This window comes from Podarcis cretensis (assembly GCF_951804945.1).
Source record: "Podarcis cretensis genome assembly, chromosome: 13".
Lineage (NCBI taxonomy): Eukaryota > Metazoa > Chordata > Lepidosauria > Squamata > Lacertidae > Podarcis > Podarcis cretensis.
Genome location: NC_137182.1, coordinates 54,224,805 through 54,246,080, shown reverse-complemented (window position 1 = coordinate 54,246,080; position 21,276 = coordinate 54,224,805). Strand labels below are relative to the sequence as shown.

The 21,276-nt window shown below is 48.5% G+C and overlaps 1 protein-coding gene and 1 long non-coding RNA gene across 2 annotated transcripts; one reads left to right on the top strand and one right to left on the bottom strand.

The window, feature by feature from the left end:
- Positions 1–730: 730 nt before the first annotated feature.
- LOC307202359 lies at positions 731–15,052 on the bottom strand. The gene is made up of 2 exons (XR_013832847.1): positions 14,563–15,052; positions 731–805 (listed from the first exon to the last, which is right to left on the bottom strand). It is a non-coding gene; the product is annotated as an uncharacterized lncRNA (long non-coding RNA).
- TMEM256 (transmembrane protein 256) lies at positions 12,211–19,784 on the top strand. The gene is made up of 4 exons (XM_079952235.1): positions 12,211–12,361; positions 13,808–13,845; positions 18,949–19,029; positions 19,282–19,784. The coding sequence occupies exons 1-4, from the start codon at positions 12,268–12,270 to the stop codon at positions 19,423–19,425; spliced, it is 357 nt and encodes a 118-aa protein (XP_079808361.1). The 5' UTR covers positions 12,211–12,267; the 3' UTR covers positions 19,426–19,784.
- Positions 19,785–21,276: the final 1,492 nt, after the last annotated feature.

Sequence of the window (21,276 nt, the reverse complement as noted above, 5' to 3'; positions counted from 1 at the left end):
GCGATCAGCCTTCTTTATGGTCCAGCTCTCACTTCCATACATCACTACTGGGAAAACCAGAGCTTGAACTATACGGACCTTTGTTGGCAAGGTGATGTCTCTGCTTTTTAAGATGCTGTCTAGGTTTGTCATTGCTTTCCTCCCAAGAAGCAGGTGTCTTTTAATTTTGTGACTGCTGTCACCATCTGCAGTGATCATGGAGCCCAAGAAGGTAAAATCTCTCACTGCCTCCATTTCTTCCCCTTCCATTTGCCGGGAGGTGATGGGCCCAGTGGCCATGATCTTCGTTTTTTTGATGTTGAGCTTCAAGACCATATTTTGCGCTCTCCTCTAGGAGCAACCCCGTGATATTTTAGGGAAGGAGGCGGGGCCCATGACTTACATCCTAGGAGCCGACACAACACAAAACCCTGCTGCTGTCTGTAGATTCATATTTCATTTGTTTTCTATCTTAAATTTTGGAAATGTACATCCAGGTTTTTTTCCCCTTTACATTTTTTTGGGGCCCCCAAGAGAGTGGGGCCCTAAGCTATAGCTTGTTTAGCTTATATGTAAATCCGGCACTGGTCTGAACCCTCCCACCCCAACTTGATCACAGAGATCAGGTTGATCCTTCGCCGGGATGGGAGTTGTAGTTCATAATGTTAAGGAAAAAATCTAGGTGTGAGGCTGCTCAGTCACCCAGCTGGTCAGGCAGAATAAAGGAAGGATTCCAGCCAACCGGAGCAAATAGCTGTAGACCAAAGTTTATTGCGCAGTAGGTTCAAAGAGCAAATTTTGAACCCCGAGGACGGGGTGACAAAGACTTTTAAAACTTTCCCACCGCATCCCAGAATATAGTTCGAAGGGGAGGGGTTAATCTTGACAAACATGTCCAGACAAGTCCTTGGCACAAGATTAGCGTAAGCGGACATGGGAGGGCAGGACTCAGGTATAAGATGAGCATAGACAAATATGTCTTAAGTACCCACCACCCAAAAGTACAATAGAAGTTCCTTTGCATGTCTGGAGCCTGAGGCGAGTCAGGGGATGAGATTTGGCTTCCTTTGGCTAACAATGAGCCCAGCAATTTTCCCCTCTGAGAACTTCTTGGAGTCCCTTTTGCCAGGGGAAAATAGCTTTGGAATGGGGGGAACTGGGAAAGGAGATGATTTTATATTATTTGTAAAGCTAGGTGACTTCCCTGAGCTGTCAAGTTGGAAGGATATATTCAGGCATAATATTTGTAATATGTAACTTTAAAGATGTGCCCCCCCCCTAATTTCCGTAACAATCAGAAGTTTTCCCCCTCCCACCTGACTGAGTGCCTATTGAATGGATGGGCTCCACGCTATGGGGAAATCCAGCCAGATGGCAGGGTATAAAAAATATATATTATTATTATTATAAACCTATAGGCTTTTCGGCCTTGCCCTGCTAGGGCTGATAGGAGTTTGAGATCCAAAGGATTTGGAGGCCACCAGCTTGGGGATGCCTGGTTGAGATTCTCTGCCCTGCTCACAGCCGAAAGAACTCAGAAATCCCCCAGAGGTTTTCACGCAGTGATGAGGGTGGGAAAAGCTGTCATCAGAAGTGCTGTCAATACGCGAGTGACACCCAGCTCTATCTGTCTGCTCCATCTGAGATCAGAAGTGGCGTTTGAAGTGCTAGATCACTCCTCTGAGGCAGTGACAGGCTGGATACCGGCCAGGAAACGGGAACCAAATCCTGGGAAAAATACACAGAGGCGCCCTGCATCCCGAGTCCTTGAGTCCGTGAGGTGGGGAGACGGCCGGTTTCAGACACTGTTGCAGACCTTGAGAAGATGGGGCTCATCTCGTATATGGGATATGTATATAATTTTTCCCTCGGCTCTTTTTGCTGGCCCATGTAGGACCAGCATGGAAAGTTGGCCCCGGGGGAATATTTGACATTTCCCCCCCTTAAGGCTTTGATCTATAGGCTACCATTACAACAAGGCTGCATTTTAAACTATTTTTTATATATAAATTTTTTTATTAGTTTTTTTAACATATCATTTTCAACAGTAATTAAACATACTTTTACATCTTACGCAGGTGGTGCTGTGGGTTAAACCACAGAGCCTAGGACTTGCCGATCAGAAGGTCAGCGGTTCGAATCCCCGCAACGACGGGGTGAGCTCCCGTTGCTCGGTCCCTGCTCCTGCCAACCTAGCAGTTCGAAAGCACCTCAAAGTGCAAGTAGATAAATAGGTACCGCTCCGGCAGGAAGGTAAACGGTGTTTCTGTGCGCTGCTCTGGTTCGCCAGAAGCGGCTTAGTCCTGCTGGCCACATGACCCAGAAGCTGTATGCCGGCTCCCTCGGCCAATAAAGCGAGATGAGCGCCACAACGCCAGAGTCATCCGCGACTGGACCTAGTGGTCTGGGTCCCTTTACCTTTACCTCTTTTTTTGACTTCCATCAATCCTGTCCGAAAATTTTCCAATCTAGTCTCTTAGTATGCATTTCTTATTTTCCCTATTACATTTCAAACGCATAACCAACATCTCTCTTTTCCTACTGTGTAACACTTCGTATATTTCTCCTTACAAAACTTCTCGTAGTCCTACTGGTGTAATTTGTTGATTACAGTTGCTCTTCAACTGTATTCTTATATTTTAATCAACTGTTTGTTTGTTGTTTATTGTTTTTTAAAAATATTTTTACTGTATTTATATTCAGTGTCAGTCGCCCTGAGCCTGGTCTTGGCCAGGGAGGGCGGGGTATAGATACATTATTATCCAGGGCAGCTGTCTACCAACTCCACCTGGTACGTAGGCTGAGACCCTACCTGCCCGCGGACTGTCTCGCCAGAGTGGTGCATGCTCTAGTTATCTCCCGCTTGGACTACTGCAATGCGCTCTACATGGGGCTACCTTTGAAGGTGACTCGGAAACTACAACTAATCCAGAATGCGGCAGCTAGACTGGTGATTGGGGGTGGCTGCCGAGACCACATAACACCGGTCTTGAAAGACCTACATTGGCTCCCAGTACGTTTCCGAGCACAATTCAAAGTCTTGGTGCTGACCTTGAAACCCCTAAATGGCCTCAAAGGCCCAGTAGACCTGAAGGAGCGTCTCCACCCCCATCGTTCTGCCCGGACGCTGAGGTCCAGCTCCGAGGGCCTTCTGGCGGTTCATTGCGAAAAGCAAAGCTACAGGGAACCAGGCAGAGGGCCTTCTCGGTCGTGGCGCCTGCCCTGTGGAACGCCCTCCCATCAGATGTCAAAGCGATAAATAACTACCTGACATTCAGAAGACATCTTAAGGCAGCCCTGTTCAGGGAAGTTTTTAATCTGTGATATTTTAGTGTATTTTTGGTTTCTATGGAAGCCGCCCAGAGTGGCTGGGGAAACCCAGCCAGATGGGTGGTGTACAAATAATAAATTATTATTATTATTATTATTATTATTATTATTATTATTATTATAGCTTGGGGTTCCTCCTGGATCAAGTGGCTTCAATGGCTAACAAGGTCTATCCCTACTTTTCGGGCCACTGTGTTGTCTGTCGCAGCCCCTCTACGTGTCCCTATTTCCCAGGGACATTCCTGTTTTAGAGAAGCTGCCCTAGTTTCTTATTTGATCCCAGAATGTCCCGCTTTTCCTTAGGACGTCCCTATTTTCATTGGAGAAATGTTGGAGGGTATGGAGTTATTTCACCTCCTGAGCCGTCCGAAGGCAACCCTGTACAGCGGCCCCTTGGTTCTCAAACTTAATCCATTCCGAAAGTCCGTTCCAAAACCAAAGCGTTCCAAAACCAAGGCATGCTTTCCCATAGAAAGCAATGCAAAACTGGTTAATCCGTTCCAGACTTTTGAAGACAACCCCTAAAACAGCCATTTAACATAAATTTTAATATCTAACGAGACCATGGATCCATAAAATGAAAGCAATAAACAATGTACCGCAGTCACACAATCAATCAGGAGCTGAACTGGGTTCCACACAGCCACAAAAACAACACAACAATAAAGAGCCGTGAAAACAAAAAATGTAAAGTAAATAGCAAAAATAGACAGACCTCAGGGTAACACTCAAAACCGAAGCGTGGCACTCAAAACGGAGCACGCTCAGCTTCCAAAAAAAGTTCGCAAAACGGAACGCACACTTCCGGGTTTACAGTGTTTGGGTTCCAAGTTGTTTGAGTACCAAGGTGCTTGAGAACCAAGGTACCACTGTATTTTGGTTAAAGAATGAAATATAGGCGAAAGGAAAATCCAGTCCAGGTTTGGGGCAAGTACTCACTGGCAAGAGAAGCAATTTAAAATCACAAAATAGACGTGGAAATGCAGGCCATTAGACCTTTAAAATATCCCTTTCTAAGTTGCTCCCGAAGTTCCCTACCCCCTGTAGCATAGAAAGAGGCTGTGCATTTGGCCAGTTAAAAATGGTTTACTGTACTTACAAATTCTTCAAAGGTCAGATTCATGTGCTTTTGCATACAGCAGCAAGAAAGGACAGGCACCTTAGACCTCCTCAAAACGGAAGCGCGTTCAGCTTCCGAAAAAAGTTCGCAAACCAGAACACACACTTCCGGGTTTGCAGTGTTTGGGTTCCAAGTTGTTTGAGTACCAATGCATTTGAGAACCAAGGAACCACTGTAAACACCTGGAAGAACTTTCTGACGGCAAGAGCTGTTCAACCACGGAACGGACACCCTCGGAAAGTGGTGAGCTCTCACCATCTGTCCGGAATGCTTTAGCTGCGATTCCTGCATTGCCAGGGGGTTGGACTGGATGACCTTTGGAGGGCCATTGCAACTCTACAGTAATGTGATTAGAATCAAAGAATCATAGAATCATAGAAGAGTTGGAAGAGACCACAAGGGCCCTCGAGTCCAACCCCCTGCCAAGCAGGAAACACCATCAGAGCACTCCTGACATATGGTTGTCAAGCCTCTGCTTAAAGACCTCCAAAGAAGGAGACTCCACCACACTCCTGGGCAGCAAATTCCACTGTCAAACAGCTCTTACTGTCAGGAAGTTCTTCCTAATGTTTAGGTGGAATCTTCTTTCTTGTAGTTTGGAGCCATTACTCCATGTCTGCTTCTCTGGAGCAGCAGAAAACAACCTTTCTCCCTCCTCTATGTGACATCCTTTCATATATTTGAACATGGCTATCATATCACCCCTTAACCTCCTCTTCTCCAGGCTAAACATGCCCAGCTCCCTTAGCCGTTCCTCATAAGGCATCGTTTCCAGGCCTTTGACCATTTGGGTTGCCCTCCTCTGGACACGTTCCAGTTTGTCCGTGTCCTTCTTGAACTGTGGTGCCCAGAACTGGACACAGTACTCCAGGTGAGGTCTGACCAGAGCAGAATACAGTGGCACTATTACTTCCCTTGATCTAGATGCTATACTCCTATTGATGCAGCCCAGAATTGCATTGGCTTTTTGAGCTGCCGCGTCACACTGTTGGCTCATGTCAAGTTTGTGGTCAACCAAGACTCCTCTCCCCAGCTCTTTCCCATTAGCTGCTACTGTTATGGAGAGCACCGAGTGTCTTTGATGGGGCAGCAACGAGGCCCTTTAGTCCACATCCTGTTCTCCAGGCGCCCATGGGAAGCCCGCAAGCAGGATTCGAACACAGAGCAACACTCCCCGCTCCTGCGCTGTCCAGCAACTGGGATTCTAAAGCCTTTACAGCCACAACCCTGGAGGCAGATCAGCAAAGCCGTTGTGTCTAGAAACCTTTGATAGCCCTCTCCCAACTGTGAACTGAGAGAAGGTCTGACTGTGTCTCCTGTTAAAGGAGAAATCTGAGGGCTGCCTTGGACAGAAACAAGGATCCCAGCCAGGAATACCAGAGCAAAACAGCAGCCAGTAGGCTTGGTCTTTATTGAAGACTGTCGCGACAGGACTCCCACCTGCCACAAGGTGGAACAAGATGGAAGCCCCGAACAAAAGAGAACCCAAACTTTTATTAGCTGCTAATCCCCATGTTATGGGACGCAGGTGGCGCTGTGGGTTAAAGCCTCAGCGCCTAGGACTTGCCGATCGAAAGGTCGGCGGTTCGAATCCCTGCGGCGGGGTGCGCTTCCGCTGCTCGGTCCCAGCGCCTGCCAACCTAGCAGTTCAAAAGCACCTCCGGGTGCAAGTAGATAAATAGGGACCGCTTACCAGCGGGAAGGTAAACGGCGTTTCCGTGTGCGGCTCTGGCTCGCCAGAGCAGCGATGTCACGCTGGCCACGTGACCCGGAAGTGTCTCCGGACAGCGCTGGCCCCTGGCCTCTTAAGTGAGATGGGCGCACAACCCCAGAGTCTGTCAAGACTGGCCCGTACGGGCAGGGGTACCTTTACCTTTACCTTTAATCCCCATGTTACACCCCCCCCCAACTACATCAGGGTTACATCATGAAAGGGGAGGTCTGGTGGCAGGAATCTGAGCATCCTGGACCCTGCCCCATGGTTCTCCTTGCCCTCCACCAAACACCCATCAAGTGGGACAAAAGAGATCTTTCCATTTCTCTGTTTCCCAGCCAAGTTAATTACACCCTTTTTGTCTTCATCTGGGTTTGTTCTTCCCGGAATGGCTACCTGTCTGGCACTCAGGTATCAGGAGGCCAGGAATAATCACTCAGGCAGAGGGGCTGCTGAGGAGCTGAGCTCACCGGTCTATATGAATTTTTGAAGTTTTCCCAGTGAGCCAGTACAGAGATACATTTATCAGTGAATTCTTACATTTGGTATCGTGCAGCAAAGCCCTTTGAATAGATAGGAAGAAACTGTGATGAAGTGTTTTGCGGGGCCAAATCACCAAAGTCACAAAAGTGATTGTGCTGATTTTGGTAGTGGGCTGCATGTGCATGATATCTGCTGGAGGGGCAACACCCCCAACCTAAACAAATTCCTGCAACACTCCCATCAGATGCCCCTGCGGCAGAGGGTGAGGGAGCGACCCCCCCCACCTCTCCCCCCCCCCGTCTTGCGCCAATGAGACAGGAGGTGTGCAAAGGGTCAGCATCGATTTGGCCCCCGCGTTGCATATTCATGCCTCCTTGTGGGTGAACGAAAGCTGACTGCGTGGAAAAGAGAGGAGGTGTTGATCTCCACGTTGAAATCGATGCGGGAGAAAAATAGTCAATAGAGCCCGTGGCCCCTGGGGTGGGGTGGGGAATTTCTCGGCCAGAAAGAGCAAATGGGAGGTGGCGAAGGATGGTTGGGCACATGGAACGGCCCAACTGAGATCCAGAAGGAGGGCTGGGCCGTGGGATCGTAGAAGTGCCGAGTTCAAAGGGAACCCCAAAGGTCATCCCGCTGCGAGGCAGGAATAAAATCCATGACAGACGGCCGTCCAGCCTCTGCTTAGAAAGCACCCATCGCCTTCCCAGGGAGTCCATTCTGCTATTTACGTTCTCTTTTTATCATGCATGTTACAGAAAAATCTAGGTGCGAGGCTGCTCAGTCACCCAGCTCCAGCCACCAACCGGAGCAAATAAAGGTGTTGTTGTTGTTGTTTAGTCGTGTCCAACTCTTCATGGCCCCCTGGACCAGAGCACGCCAGGCCCTCCTGTCTTCCACTGCCTCCCGCAGTTTGGTCAAACTCATGCTGGTCGCTTCCAGAACACTGTCCCACCATCTCGTCCTCTGTCGTCCCCTTCTCCATGTGCCCTCCATCTTTCCCAACATCAGGGTCTTTTCCAGGGAGTCTTCTCTTCTCAGGAGGTGGCCAAAGTCTTGGAGCCTCAGCTTCAGGATCTGTCCTTCCAGTGAGCACTCAGGGCTGATTTCCTTCCGAATGGAGAGGTTTGATCTTCTTGCAGTCCATGGGACTCTCAAGAGTCTCCTCCAGCACCAGAATTCAAAAGCATCCATTCTTCGGGAACCAGCCTTCTTTATGGTCCAGCTCTCATTTCCATACATCATTCCTGGGAAAACCATGGCTTTAACTATATGGACCTTTGTTGGCAAGGTGATAGACCAAAGTTTATTGCACAACACATTCAAAGATGAATTCTGAACCACGAGGATGGGGTGACAAGGACTTTTAAAACTTTCCCACCATATCCCAGAATACAGTTCGTACAGCATCATTGATACATCACTGACATGTCACAAAAGAGGAGGGGTAGACAGGGGTTGGGATGTGGGTGGCGCTGTGGGTTAAACCACAGAGCCTAGGGCTTGCCGATCGGAAGGTCAGCGGTTCGAATCCCTGCAACAGGGTGAGCTCCCGTTGCTCAGTCCCTGCTCCTGCCCACCTAGCAGTTCGAAAGCACCTCAAAGTGCAAGTAGATAAATAGGTACCCCTCCGGCGGGAAGGTAAACGGTGTTTCCGTGCGCTGCTCTGGTTCGCCAGAAGCGGCTTAGTCCTGCTGGCCACATGACCCGGAAGCTATACGCTGGCTCCCTCGACCAATAAAGCAAGATGAGTGCCGCAACCCCAGAGTCAGCCACAACTGGACCTAATGGTCAGGGGTCCCTTTACCTTTACCTAGACATGGGTTACACTAGTTTAACCTTGGCAAACATGTCCAGGCAAGTGCTTGGTGCAAGATTGGCATAAGCAGACATGGCAGGGCAAGACCCAGGTATAAGATGAGCATAGGCAAAGTCCCACCACCCAAAGTACAAGAGAACTTCCTTTGCATGTCTGGCCCCTTGGCAAGTCTGGGGATGGGATTAGGCTTTCCTTGGCCAACAATCAGCTCAGCAATTGTCACCTCTGGGAACTTCCTGGAGTCCTTTTTCAAGGGGAAAATAGCTTTGGAATGGAGGAAATTGGCAAAGGAGTTGATTTTATATTATTTTTAAAGCTAGGTAACTTCCCTCAGCTGTCAAGTTGAAAGGATACATTCAGGCATAATATTTGTAACATTTAACAACTTTAAAGATGTGCCCCACCCATAGCTGTCAACTTACAGATTTGAAAAAAAAGGGATCAGCAGCCAAAATAAGGGATTTTAGTCAACCGCGTGAAATACAAAGTTAAAAGGGACCAGATAATTTTGGAGAGCAGCGCTGGTTTTTAGAACCTTCGTTTCCAGAGGTTGCTGCTCAAGCTGATAAAGGTAAAGGTAAAGGGACCCCTGACCATTTGGTCCAGTTTTTGGCGACTCTGGGGTTGCGGCGCTCATCTCGCTTTATTGGCCGTGTTGTAAATAAAAATATGCCCTTTTCCTTTATGGGGTATCCAAGAGCCCATATAGAGTCCTTACATAGGTTCCCTATTGGTAGGAGACAATAACAGAGGCCAACCAGAGAATATTGAGAAGCAAAGCAGCTAGTAAACCTGATTTTTATTGATCTGTTGCAACAGGGTGCTCCCCTCAAACACAGGAAAGGAGGAGGACCCAGAAAAATGGCGTGTAAAGCTTTATAAAGACTTTTGAAATTTCCATCCTGTAGATCAAGACCACCCCCAGAAACATCATGCATACATTACAGAATAATAATAATAATAATAATAATAATAATAATAATAATAATATCTTTATTGCCATTGCCCTCAGATACATCCCACCTACATCACAGAAATTTTAATATTGTTTTTCTCCTGTTGTTGTTTATCTCCTGTCTAGCAGGTTACTTGATTGGATTTCCTGATGATAAGTACTTAGGCCCTGGCCAGGTCACAGGCTCACACCCTATTGAAACAGACATACCCTTAAGACAGGATTTGTGAGGAAAGAGACAATGGGGAGACTTTTCCAGTTTGACCTTGCGGAGAAAACATTTGCTCAGTTTAGGAATCTAAATGGTTCCAGGTTGGCCTTCCTGACTAAGCTGCTTCTGGCGAACCAGAGCAGCGCACGGAAACGCCGTTTACCTTCCCGCCGGAGCGGTACCTATTGATCTACTTGCACTTTGACGTGCTTTCGAACTGCTAGGTTGGCAGGAGCAGGGAGCTCACCCTGTCACGGGGATTCGAACCGCCGACCTTCTGATCGGCAAGTCCTAGGCTCTGTGGTTTAACCCACAGCACCACCCGCGTCCCTATGTTTATATATATATATATGCGTGTGTGTGTGTGTGTGTTAAAAAACAACAACCCCAGAACGAGCTATTTAGGGCAGAGAGCGGAGGAGGATGAGGTGTTGGTGGTGAATGCAATTTACACTGAACACTTCCTTGCCACCTTCCTCAGATGAGGAACACGGGATATCACGGGACCGAAGGTGGCATGATCGGATAGCGGCAGGAAGGAGGGGTGCCCCCCACTCTTTCTCAAATCCCACTCTGCGCATGCTCTGATGTCTTTTTTTTATTTATTTCGCGTTTCTTGAAGATCTGCCTTCAAAACACCTCCCGGGCCTGGGAGAACCACAAAGACAGCCTTCGTTGTTAACCTGGCGCCCTTTCGGACTACAACTCCCATTATCCTGAGGCAGCTCAGCCAATTGTCGCGGACGATGGGAGTTGTAGTCCGGCAGCGCCTGGGGACCTGGGAAAAGCCTTCTAGAGGGGCCTTCGCTAAGATGGCACCTTCCAGGTGTTTTTGACTACAACTCCCATCAGCTCAATGGGAACTGATGGGAGTTGTAGGCCAAATATCTGGAGGAAGACTGCAATGGGAGAAAAAGAGAATTTTAGAAGATGAAGAAGAGAAGAAGAGTTTGGATTTGATATCCCGCCTTTCACTCCCTTTAAGGAGTCTCAAAGCGGCTAACAATCTCCTTTTCCCTTCCTCGCCCACAACAAACACTCTGTGAGGTGAGTGGGGCTGAGAGACGTCAAAGAAGTGTGACTGGCCCAAGGTCACCCAGCAGCTACATGTGGAAGAGCGGAGACGCGAACCCGGTTCCCCAGATTACAAGACTACCGCTCTTAACCACTACACCACACTGGCTCAGGATCCCACCCAGATGTGGGATCCTGCTTCAAAGCAAACATCTGGATCTGATCACATGTGGAAATGGGATTGCGGTCTTATTGTGAGGTCTGGCCAATCCATAATTAATAATAATAATAATAATAATAATTATATCCCACCCATCTAGCTGGATTTCCCCAGCCACTCTGGGCAGCTTCCAACAAAAGATTAAAAGTACATTAAAACATCAGTCATTAAAAACGTCCCTAAATTGGGGATGTAAACGCTTTTAAAACCTGAATATTTGCTAAAACTGCAGGTCGCTTTATAAACGGGGGTTTCCCCCTCTATCATTCACGGAAAACGACTTCCAATTTTTTTTAAAAAACCCCAAACCTGTTACACTCGTGTTCATTTTTTTGTGCGTGGGTAAAGCGATTGATTCCTCGATCGACGCTCGTGCAATTAACCGGGCAAGGTTTTTTAAAAAATTTAATTTGTGGCATTGCTAAGCCAGCAATGCGGATGGCAGACCCAGCATCCACCCCAAAATCCAGCATTAAAAACCCGATGCTGTCGCCATGCGCTGAATTGTCGCGCCGTTGCCGCCCTCTGGTGGTCGACGCTTGCAAAAAAATGAAAAATTAGGGAGGGGGAGCGAGGAGAGAAATCCTAGTCTTGATGATGAAAAATAATTAAAGGACCAACGAGTGCTTTGAGAATTATTTGAATTATTATTTTTTTTTTTTGCTTTTTGCTTTTGTTTGAAATAATTTAAAAAAACACCTGGCGCCCTCCAGATATTTTGGACTACTGGTGGGAGCTGCAGTCGGCAACATCTGGAGGGCGCCAGGTTGGGGAACGCTGAAACAGACAATGCCTCTTTATGATGGAAGAGGCAGCAGGAAGGAGGCAATGACTTTAAAAGAGAAACCACATGGGAATCTCTTTTCCTCCACCAGGCGGCGCTGTGGAGACACTTGGGGCGCCGTAAATATTCTAAACAAGGAGCAAAAACAATTTCTTCCTTCCAAAAAGATGGGAAGAAGGTTGGTAGGATTTTTAACGCGCAGCCAACGTTTCCAATTTGTCACGTGCTTACCGTATGCATCCTAAGAGCAGCGCACACTTTAATTTTCCTTCCTCTTTAAGCTGCGGCAGAAGCTGCTGCAAGCGCGTTCCTACCAGGCGCCCCCTGATTGGTTGACGCGCTGAGATGGACTTCCCGGAGGCAACCTATCAGAAGAATGGAACTGGAGAAGCGAGGCGGGGAGAAGGAGGTACCGCGCTTCTCATTGGACGCATCCGCGTTCTAATCCGGGACGCCGCACGCTATTGGCCAAGCCTTTCCGAACTTTGGCTGATGCGGAAGGAAGGGCTGGGGAACGCCGATTGGCTAAGGCGCAGCGTTCTGCGGGGGCAGGGGCTGCATACTAACGAGCCGCCGAGGGCGCTGATTGGATAAAACGCGCCGGGAGTCGGAAACGAAGTTGATACATTTTCACGTCGGGGATGGGAATGGTCGCGGGCGCCGGGGCTTTTTTCCGACGGCTCGGAGCGCTGAGCGGGGCTGCGGCCGTCGGGGCGGCCGCCTACGGGGCTCACGGTGAGGAAAGGCGGGTGCTGGGGTTGGAGAAGAGTGGGTACAATCCTGGCCTCGATCCCCCGACGGTATTTGTGGGCAGCTCCCAAATACTGCGGAGAGAATACAGTGGTACCTCGGGTTAAGTACTTAATTCGTTCTGGAGGTCCGTTCTTAACCTGAAACTGTTCTTAACCTGAAGCACCACTTTAGCTAATGGGGCCTCCCGCTGCTGCCGCGCGATTTCTGTTCTCATCCTGAAGCAAAGTTCTTAACCCGAGGTAATATTTCTGGCTTAGCGGAGTCTGTAACCTGAAGTGCCTGTAACCCGAGGTACCACTGTAATTGGGTGCCCTCTTCCAACCTTGGATCAATTCTATGCTTCCAGGTGCCATAAGAAAGTTGCAGAGATAAGCGCAGGATAGTGCGCACCCCGGAAATGATCTCTTTCAGCTTCTGCCGCAACCCCAGAGTCGGCCACGACTGGACCTAATTGTCAGGGGTCCCTTTACCTTTACCTTTTAAGCTAATCTCTATGGGAATATATTGTATTCACTTATGGGGTATCAGAATTTTTAGGGGCTAACCAGGCCGGGATAGTTGGGATAGCTGGCTTGTTGGTTTTTGAATGTCTGGTGTAGATTTTTCAATTTGGTTGTTCTGTAAGGGACAATGACAATAAAGATAACCGTGTTGTAAAAAAAGGAGGTTGCAATTGAGGTGGGGGGACGAGCCTTGAAATGGGGCTGTCGGTGCAAAGTTAAGCGAGGTGTGTGGTCTGTTTTTGCAGATGAGGCTTGCAAAGGGGCAGGTAATTGCAAGTCGCCCCTGGGGTTTGCCAGCTGCCCCACCCACCCAGCCCCCTCTTAAACTAGCAAATTGCTATTAAACCACCAGGATGTTCTGTAGCACAAGCCGCTGTTGGATTTGTTTTATTTAATAACTTTTATGCGCCACTTGGTTGCAAAATGAAATCAACAAACAAAACCACTCAAAGCGGTTTACTGCTACTGCTAATAGTAACACAATACAATGACCAGCAAGAAAAATGAGCAGTAACTTAAGGCTTTTGAAACGTTAAGTTACTACAGGCAAAAAACTTGCACCATCAGCTTTCTAAATGTCTGTGTGGGCTTGTCTATGCAATAATGTTTTTTAGACAGGCACTGAAAAGAGTACGGTGGAGGCACCTGCCTGAGGTCAATAGGCAGGGAGTTCCAAAGTTCACTTAAATATCAAGTCAGGGTTTTGTCTCGTTTCAGCTGAGAATTTCCCCGGGTGCATTGGGCCCTCTGGTTCGCCTCCCATGTTTGTGTTCCAAGCTCAGAGCCTGGAGACTTTTCCTCCACCATATCGCATTTTGCAGCTGTTGGGGAGGCGTTGATGACCCACCCCTTTCCCCCAGTTTATCTCCTGTGCAGTTTCTGCTAACTCCCCCCCCCTCTCTCTTCCCCGCCCTCCTCCTCCCAGATTTCCGTCGCAGCGACCGAGATGACTACTTGAAAGAGGTAAACTGTCTTATTTGGCTCAGTCAGAAGAGCACGAGACTCTTAATCTTAGGGCTGTCAGTTCGAACCCCACGTTGGGCAAATGATTCCGGCATTGCGGGGGGGGGGGCATTGCACTAGATGACCCTCATGGCCCCTTCCAACTCCACAGTTCTGTGATTCTATTTATTGCATTTGTATCTGTTACGTGGGTGGCGCTGTGGGTTAAACCACAGAGCCTAGGACTTGCTGGTCAGAAGGTCGGCGCTTCGAATCCCTGCAACGGGGTGAGCTCCCGTTGCTCGGTCCCTGCTCCTGCCAACCTAGCAGTTCGAAAACACAAAGTGCAAGTAGATCAATAGGTACCGCTCCGGCAGGAAGGTAAACGGCGTTTCCGTGCGCTGCTCTGGTTCGCCAGAAGCGGCTTAGTCCTGCTGGCCACATGACCCAGAAGCTGTACGCCGGCTCCCTTGGCCAATAAAGCGAGATGAGCGCCGCAAACCCAGAGTCGGTCACAGCTGGACCTAATGGTCAGGGGTCCCTTTACCTTTACCTTTATCTGTTACAGAAGAATCTAGGTGCGAGGCTGCTCAGTCCCCCAGCTGGTTGGGAAGAGCACGCAGGTCCCTGCGGAATAAAGGAAGGAGTCCAGCCACCAACTGGAGCAAATAGCTGTAGACCAAAGTTTATCACGCAACAGGTTCAAAGAGGAATTTTGAACCCCGAGGATGGGGTGACAAAGACTTTTAAAACTTTCCCACCATATCCCAGAATACAGTTCGTACAGCATCATTGCTACATCACTGACGTGATGGGGTAGACAGGGATTACACTAGTTTAACCTTGGCAAACATGTCCAGGCAAGTGCTTGGTGCAAGATTGTCATAAGCAGACATGGCAGGGCAAGACCCAGGTATAAGATGAGCATAGGCAAAGTCCCACCACCCAAAGTACAAGAGAACTTCCTTTGCATGTCTGGCCCCTTGGCAAGTCTGGGGATGGGATTAGGCTTTCCTTGGCCAACAATCAGCTCAGCAATTGTCACCTCTGGGAACTTCCTGGAGTCCTTTTTCAAGGGGAAAATAGCTTTGGAATGGAGGAAACTGGCAAAGGAGTTGATTTTATATTATTTTTAAAGCTAGGTAACTTCCCTGAGCTGTCAAGTTGAAAGGATACATTCAGGCATAATATTTGTAACATTTAACAACTTTGAAGATATGCCCCCCCCCCCCCCCGGTAATTCCCATAACAGTTGTTGTTGTTTAGTCGTTTAGTCGGGTCCGCCTCTTCGTGACCCCCTGGACTAGAGCACGCCAGGCCCTCCTGTCTTCCACTGCCTCCCGCAGTTTGGTCAAACTCATGCTGGTCCCTTCGAGAACACTGTCCCACTATCTCGTCCTCCATCCTCCCCTTCTCCTTGTGCCCTTCATCTTTCCCAACATCAGGGTCTTTTCCAGGGAGTCTTCTCTTCTCCTGAGGTGGCCAAAGTCTTGGAGCCTCAGCTTCAGGATCTGTCCTTCCAGTGAGCACTCAGGGCTGATTTCCTTCCGAATGGAGAGGTTGGATCTTCTTGCAGTCCATGGGACTCTCAAGAGTCTCCTCCAGCACCAGAATTCAAAAGCATCCTTAACAGTATCCCAAGGAGCCCACAGTGACCTGTACATGGTTCGCGTCTTGCCCCATCTTATTCCCAGAACAACCCTCTGAGGTAGGCTAGGCTGAGAAGCAGTGGCTGGCCCCCAAGGTCACATCTTTGTGGCTGAGTGGAGATTCAAACCTGGCCTCTCCCAAGGTCAGAGTCCAATACTCTAACCACTACACCACACTTACCTTCACTTCCTCCTTCCCTTCCCTTCCCAGTCCCTTCGGCTGAGCCAGTTAAACCGGAACCGCTGGTTGTCATAGTTTGTGGGTGGAGAGAGAAACCCTTCCCTGGGGGGTTCAAATTTTCAACCCCCGGGGGAGGAATGAAGTGCGGCAGGTTAGTGGAAGAAGAGGCACAATTGGGTGCGATAGATGGGAAATGAGTTTGTGCGTTCTTAACTAGATGGAAGGAAGAAGTTTGAAAAAATTGACGGAAGTTTATAAAATTATGCCTGGCATGGAGAAAGTTGACAGATAATTATTTTCCCTCCCTCCCTCTCCTAACCCTAGAACTTGTGAAGCTGAACGTTGGGAGATGTTCTTTGGCTTAAAGCGACTGGCAGATTTAAGAAATAATAATAATAATAATTCAAGAATTCAATACCAATAAAAGAAAGTCCTTCATCCAGCACATGATACCTACCTCTCTTTCAAATCAGAGGCGGTGAAGGTCCTGTGTGAGTGTCTGGAGGCGGTTGGAGGATGGATGGCGGCTAACAGATTGAGGTTGAATCCTGACACGACAGACGTACGGGAGGCGGGCAGGTGTGGAGGACTCCCTGGTCCTGAATGGGGCAACTGTGCCCCCGAAGGACCAGGTGCGCAGCCTGGCAGTCATTCTGGACTCACCGCTGTCCATGGAGGCACAGGTCAGTTCTGTATCCAGGGCAGCTGTCTGCCAGCTCCATCTGGTACGCAGGATGAGATCCTCCCTGCTCGCCGACTGGCCAGAGTGGTGCATGCTCTGGTTATCTCCCACTTGGACTACTGCACTGCGCTCTACGTGGGGCTACCTTTGAAGGTGACCCGGAAACTGCAATTAATCCAGAATGCGGCAGCTAGACTGATGACTGGGGGTGGTCCCTGAGACCACATAACTAAGAGAGTCTGTGTACTGGTCCAGTAAACGCTTCCGCTGCGCAACCAGCAACAGTTCTCTTTGCAGAGCATTAATAAGGCCAGTGCAGAGATTCTTATTGCAGTACAAGCTTCAGAGTCTCAGCAGCAAAGAAATAACGACACAGGGAAGCCTGTCTTTCCAAAGACAGGTTTATTACAGAAAGATAACAGAAACACCTCCGGAGCTTTCAGACATTTTTGCTTCACGCCCCCCACAGGCAGAGAAAACAAACACTCTTTATATACTGAGCAACTTAACAACTTAACGAGCTTGACTACTTAAAGTCACATGACATTGCTAACTTGCCAGCGTCTTAGGTTTCACACCCTAACAATAACACGGTCTTGAAAGACCTACATTGGCTCCCAGGATGTTTCCGAGCACAATTCAAAGTGTTAGTGCTGACCTTGAAAGCCCTAAACGGCCTCAAAGGCCCAGTAGACCTGAAGGGGCGTCTCCACCTCCATCGTTCTGCCCAGACACTGAGGTCCAGCTCCGAGGGCCTTCTGGCGGTTCCCTCCCTGCGAGGTTACAGGGAACCAGGCCGAGGGCCTTCTCGGTGGTGGCACCCACCCTGTGGAACTCCCTCCCACCACATGTCAAAGAGAACAACAACTACCTGACATTCTGAAGGCAGCCCTGTTCAGTGAAGTTTTTATGTGTGACATCCTAGTGTATTTTTTGTCTTTGTTGGAAGCCACCCAGAGTGGCTGGGGAAACCCAGCCAGATGGGCGGGGTATAAATAAATAATTATTATTATTATTAACCTGTGGAACTCCTTCCTGCTTTAAGAGAGGTTAGGACAAATTCATGAAGGAGGAGAGGACTGTTTGTGGCTATTCTTGGGTCTCCGTGGTCGGAGGCAGGGATGCGTACGAATACCAGTTCCTGGAAACCGCAGGAGGGGAGAAAGGGGATCTTGTGTTCGAATCCTGATTGTGGGATTCTGATAATGGCAGCAGTGAGAACAGGAAGTTGGACTAGACGGGCCCTTCTTGGCCTGATCCTGCTGATTCCTCTTATGTCCTTAAGAGGAATTGTGGCTGCTAGTCGGGCCCCCCTGGCACCCATCTCCAGGTGGGCTCCAATCCTGGGAAGGGGCTGGGAGGGAACCCAGATGCCTGGGTTCTTTGCGGAAAGGAGATTGGGATGCCGCAGGTGTATGGAGCTGTGAGATCGCGAACCAGCATTCCCAAATTCTCCTTAGTATCACGCTCCTCTTACTTGAACGCTGGGTCGTATAGGCAAGCGTTTTTTTTCAACCCGAGGCCCCCAAGATGTAGCCACGCTTGTCCAATTCAATCTGCAGATTTCTTCCTGCGAAATACCGTATTTTTCGCCCCATAGGACGCACCGGCCCATAGGACACACCTAGTATTTTTTTTGGGGGGGGGATAAAGGGAAAAAAATTATTTCCCCCCCCCCCAGGTGCGCACCGACCTCTCTCGCTCTCCAGGCTTCAGCGAAAGCCTGCATTCGCCCCATAGGACGCACACACATTTCCCCTTCATTTTTGGAGGGGGAAAAGTGCGTCCTATAGGGCGAAAAATACGGTAATCTCAAAGCTGTATTTCCCAGAGAAAAACACCAGCAATAAAAGCAGTGGCTTTAATTCCACATAGGAAAAAAAACAATGGCACAATTTAAAACAAAAACGTTCCTAAAAACAGTTCCACGTATAGAAACAATTTGAAACACTTTCAAATCCAATACAGATGTATAGGTAATGTATTTAAAACATGTATACAATACAATGTATAGATAATATGTTTAAAACAAATGTTTCTCTTTAACCTTTTTTCTTTTTGTTTCTTCTTTATTAAAAAGATTTAAGGAAATAATATAACACTGTGTAAAATACAACAAGTGTGATTTAGGTTTTTTGAGAACAATCAGAAATCTAGGTCTTTTTTTTGTTTTAATTTTCTTGTATTTTCATTCCCCCCCCCCCCAGTATGGGATGGGATATAAATCATAATATAGTATATTGATGTATAAATCTGTGGAATATGTTTAATAAAGACTTTTTTATAAAAAATAATCTAATACAGAGGCAGCCTGGGAAGCAGATCTGCCCTTGTTGAAAAAGGAAGGCACCGGAAAGACTACAAAGCCCATCATCCACGACCATTTCCTAAGCTTGCTGTGGATGATGGGCGTTGTAGTCCAACATCTGGAGGGGAGGAAGCAAATGGCTGAAGTACAGAGATGGGAAACTTGTGGCTCCAGAAATTGCTGGACTACAACGGCCATCGCACTTGCAGGGGCTGATGGGAGTTGTGAGCCCCCAATGACGACAGGGATGGCCTGTTTGTGTTGAATCACTGTCCTCAACTTGATCCTTGACCTTCTTTTGTAGCTCTACGAGACGGCCAACAAATATCACTTCCTTCACAGCCTGGCCCTCCTGGCTGTGCCCCACTGCCGCTATCCCATGATGGTAAGGATCCACGACTTAGAATTGGCAAGGGGTTTTTTTTTTGGGGGGGGGTTACAAGGTGCCAATTTCATCAGAATTTCTTCTTGCTTCCATTTCTGGGCTAACAATACTCTTGCTGCTCTTGTTGCGTATTGAGTTTTTATTTCTCCTCTTTGTATATTGTATTGTTGTTTTGTTGCTGTGGCCGATGGCTGACGCAAATAAACATTCATTCATTCAGTGATTCTAACTTGCACCTTTTGTTCCTCACAGGCCGGTAGCATCCTGTCTCTGGGCATGGGGATGTTCTCTGGCGCCCTGTATTACCACGCCGTGACAGGGGACCCGATCCTGACCAAGGCGGCCCCTTATGGTGGTTCCCTCCTCATCCTCGGCTGGATCGCCATGGCCCCTTGACACCCCGTTCTGTCCCCATGTGGCCCCTCTCTCCCATCGCCAGGGCAACCAGCCCTGCCCCTCACTCCCCCCTTAGCCTAGCCAGAAGGGAGCCCTAGGAGAAGATAGATTTCCAAATGTCAGTGGGATCCCTTGAGGTCTTTAGCCCACCCCAAACGTATCTCTGTCCTGCATCTTGGAATTCCCCGAATGCTGAATCCCTTTTCAAAAAGCCAAGATCCTTTCCCCCCCCCCCAAAAAAAATTGCAACCAGATTTGAGTTTGCGATGGAGGCCACAAAATGCAATGTCTGATCGGTGCTTTTCAAATGGTGTTTTTTAACTTAATAAATGATGAAAGTGATTTACCTTTTTTAAAAACCCACGCACCTTTTTTTCTGTGAATAAATTTATTCCGTGGATAAATGTCGTGGTAAATCGTGGATATATGTTAGATGTCACGCGTAAGCTAAGAGCAGGAAGCACAAAGCATTCCAGTGCGTCTCCGCCTCCCTCCCGAGGTTGCTAGACTACAACTCCCATCAGTCATGAGACTTTTGAGAGACAAAAGAAGGGCTAAAGGGTGTTTCAGGCAACCTGGCTGGGCTGGCTGGGAGTTGTAGTCCAAAGCAGGTGAGGAGCCCTAGGTTAACAGACTGAGGTTGAATCCTGACAAGACAGAAGTACGGGAGGCGGGCAGGTGTGGAGGACTCCCTGGTCCTGAATGGGGCAACTGTGCCCCTGAAGGACCAGGTGTGCAGCCTGGGAGTCATTCTGGACTCACAGCTGTCCGTGGAGGTGCAGGTCAGTTCTGTGTCCAGGGCAGCTGTCTGCCAGCTCAGTCTGGTACGCAGGATGAGACCCTCCCTGCCCACAGACTGTCTGGCCAGAGTGGTGCATGCTCTGGTTATCTCCCGCTTGGACTACTGACATGCGCTCTACGTGGGGCTGCCTTTGAAGGTGACCCGGAAACTACAACTAATCCAGAATGCGGCAGCCAGACTGGGGACTGCGAGCGGCCACTGAGACCATATAACACTGGTCCTGAAAGACCTACATTGGCTCCCAGTACATTTCTGAGCACAATTCAAAGTGTTGGTGCTGACCTTGAAAGCCCTAAATGGCCTCAAAGGCCCAGTAGACCTGAAGGAGCGTCTCCACCCCCATCGTTCTGCCCGGATACTGAGGTCCAGCACCAAGGGCCTTCTGGCGGTTCCCTCCCCGCGAGAAGCCAAGTTACAGGGAGGCAGAGGGCCTTCTCGGTGGTGGCGCCCACCCTGTGGAACGCCCTCCCTTCAGATGTCAAGGAAATAAGCAACTACCAGACTTTTAGACGACATCTGAAGGCAGCCCTGTTTAGGGAAGCTTTTAATGTTTAACTACTGTATTTTAATACTTTGTTGGAAGCCGCCCAGAGTGGCTGGGGAGACCCAGCCAGATGGGCGGGGTATAAATAGTAAATAATAATAATAATAATAATAATAATAATAATAATAATAATAATTAATAATAATAGGTTGGCAAAAGAGCATAGAATTGCAGTTGCCAGGAATCCCCGAGGGTCATCTAGTCCAACCCCCGGCCATGCAGGAATAAAATTTGTTGTTCAAAAAGTGGGGATGGGGAAACCTTGGCCCTTCAGATATTGGGACGCAAACTCCCCATGAGCCTGCAGGACCAATGGTTAGGGATGATGGGACTTGTAGTCTAGGAATATCTGGAAGGACACAGGCTGAACATCTGGAAGGATCTGGGCCTGAAATTCCCACTGATTGCTCTTTGACAGATGGTAACCCACCGTTAAAAAATCTCTCTCCATGCATTTATTTCACCACCATTATTACTATTTAAAATATATGCTTTTATACAGTGT

Bases quoted from the DNA above. Each gene is read 5' to 3' on its own strand.
- TMEM256 (XM_079952235.1), top strand. From the start codon at position 12,268: ATGGGAATGGTCGCGGGCGCCGGGGCTTTTTTCCGACGGCTCGGAGCG. The intron at 13,846-18,948 runs GTAAACTGTCTT...CTTCTTTTGTAG, and splicing joins GAGATGACTACTTGAAAGAG to CTCTACGAGACGGCCAACAA. The intron at 19,030-19,281 runs GTAAGGATCCAC...TGTTCCTCACAG, and splicing joins ACTGCCGCTATCCCATGATG to GCCGGTAGCATCCTGTCTCT.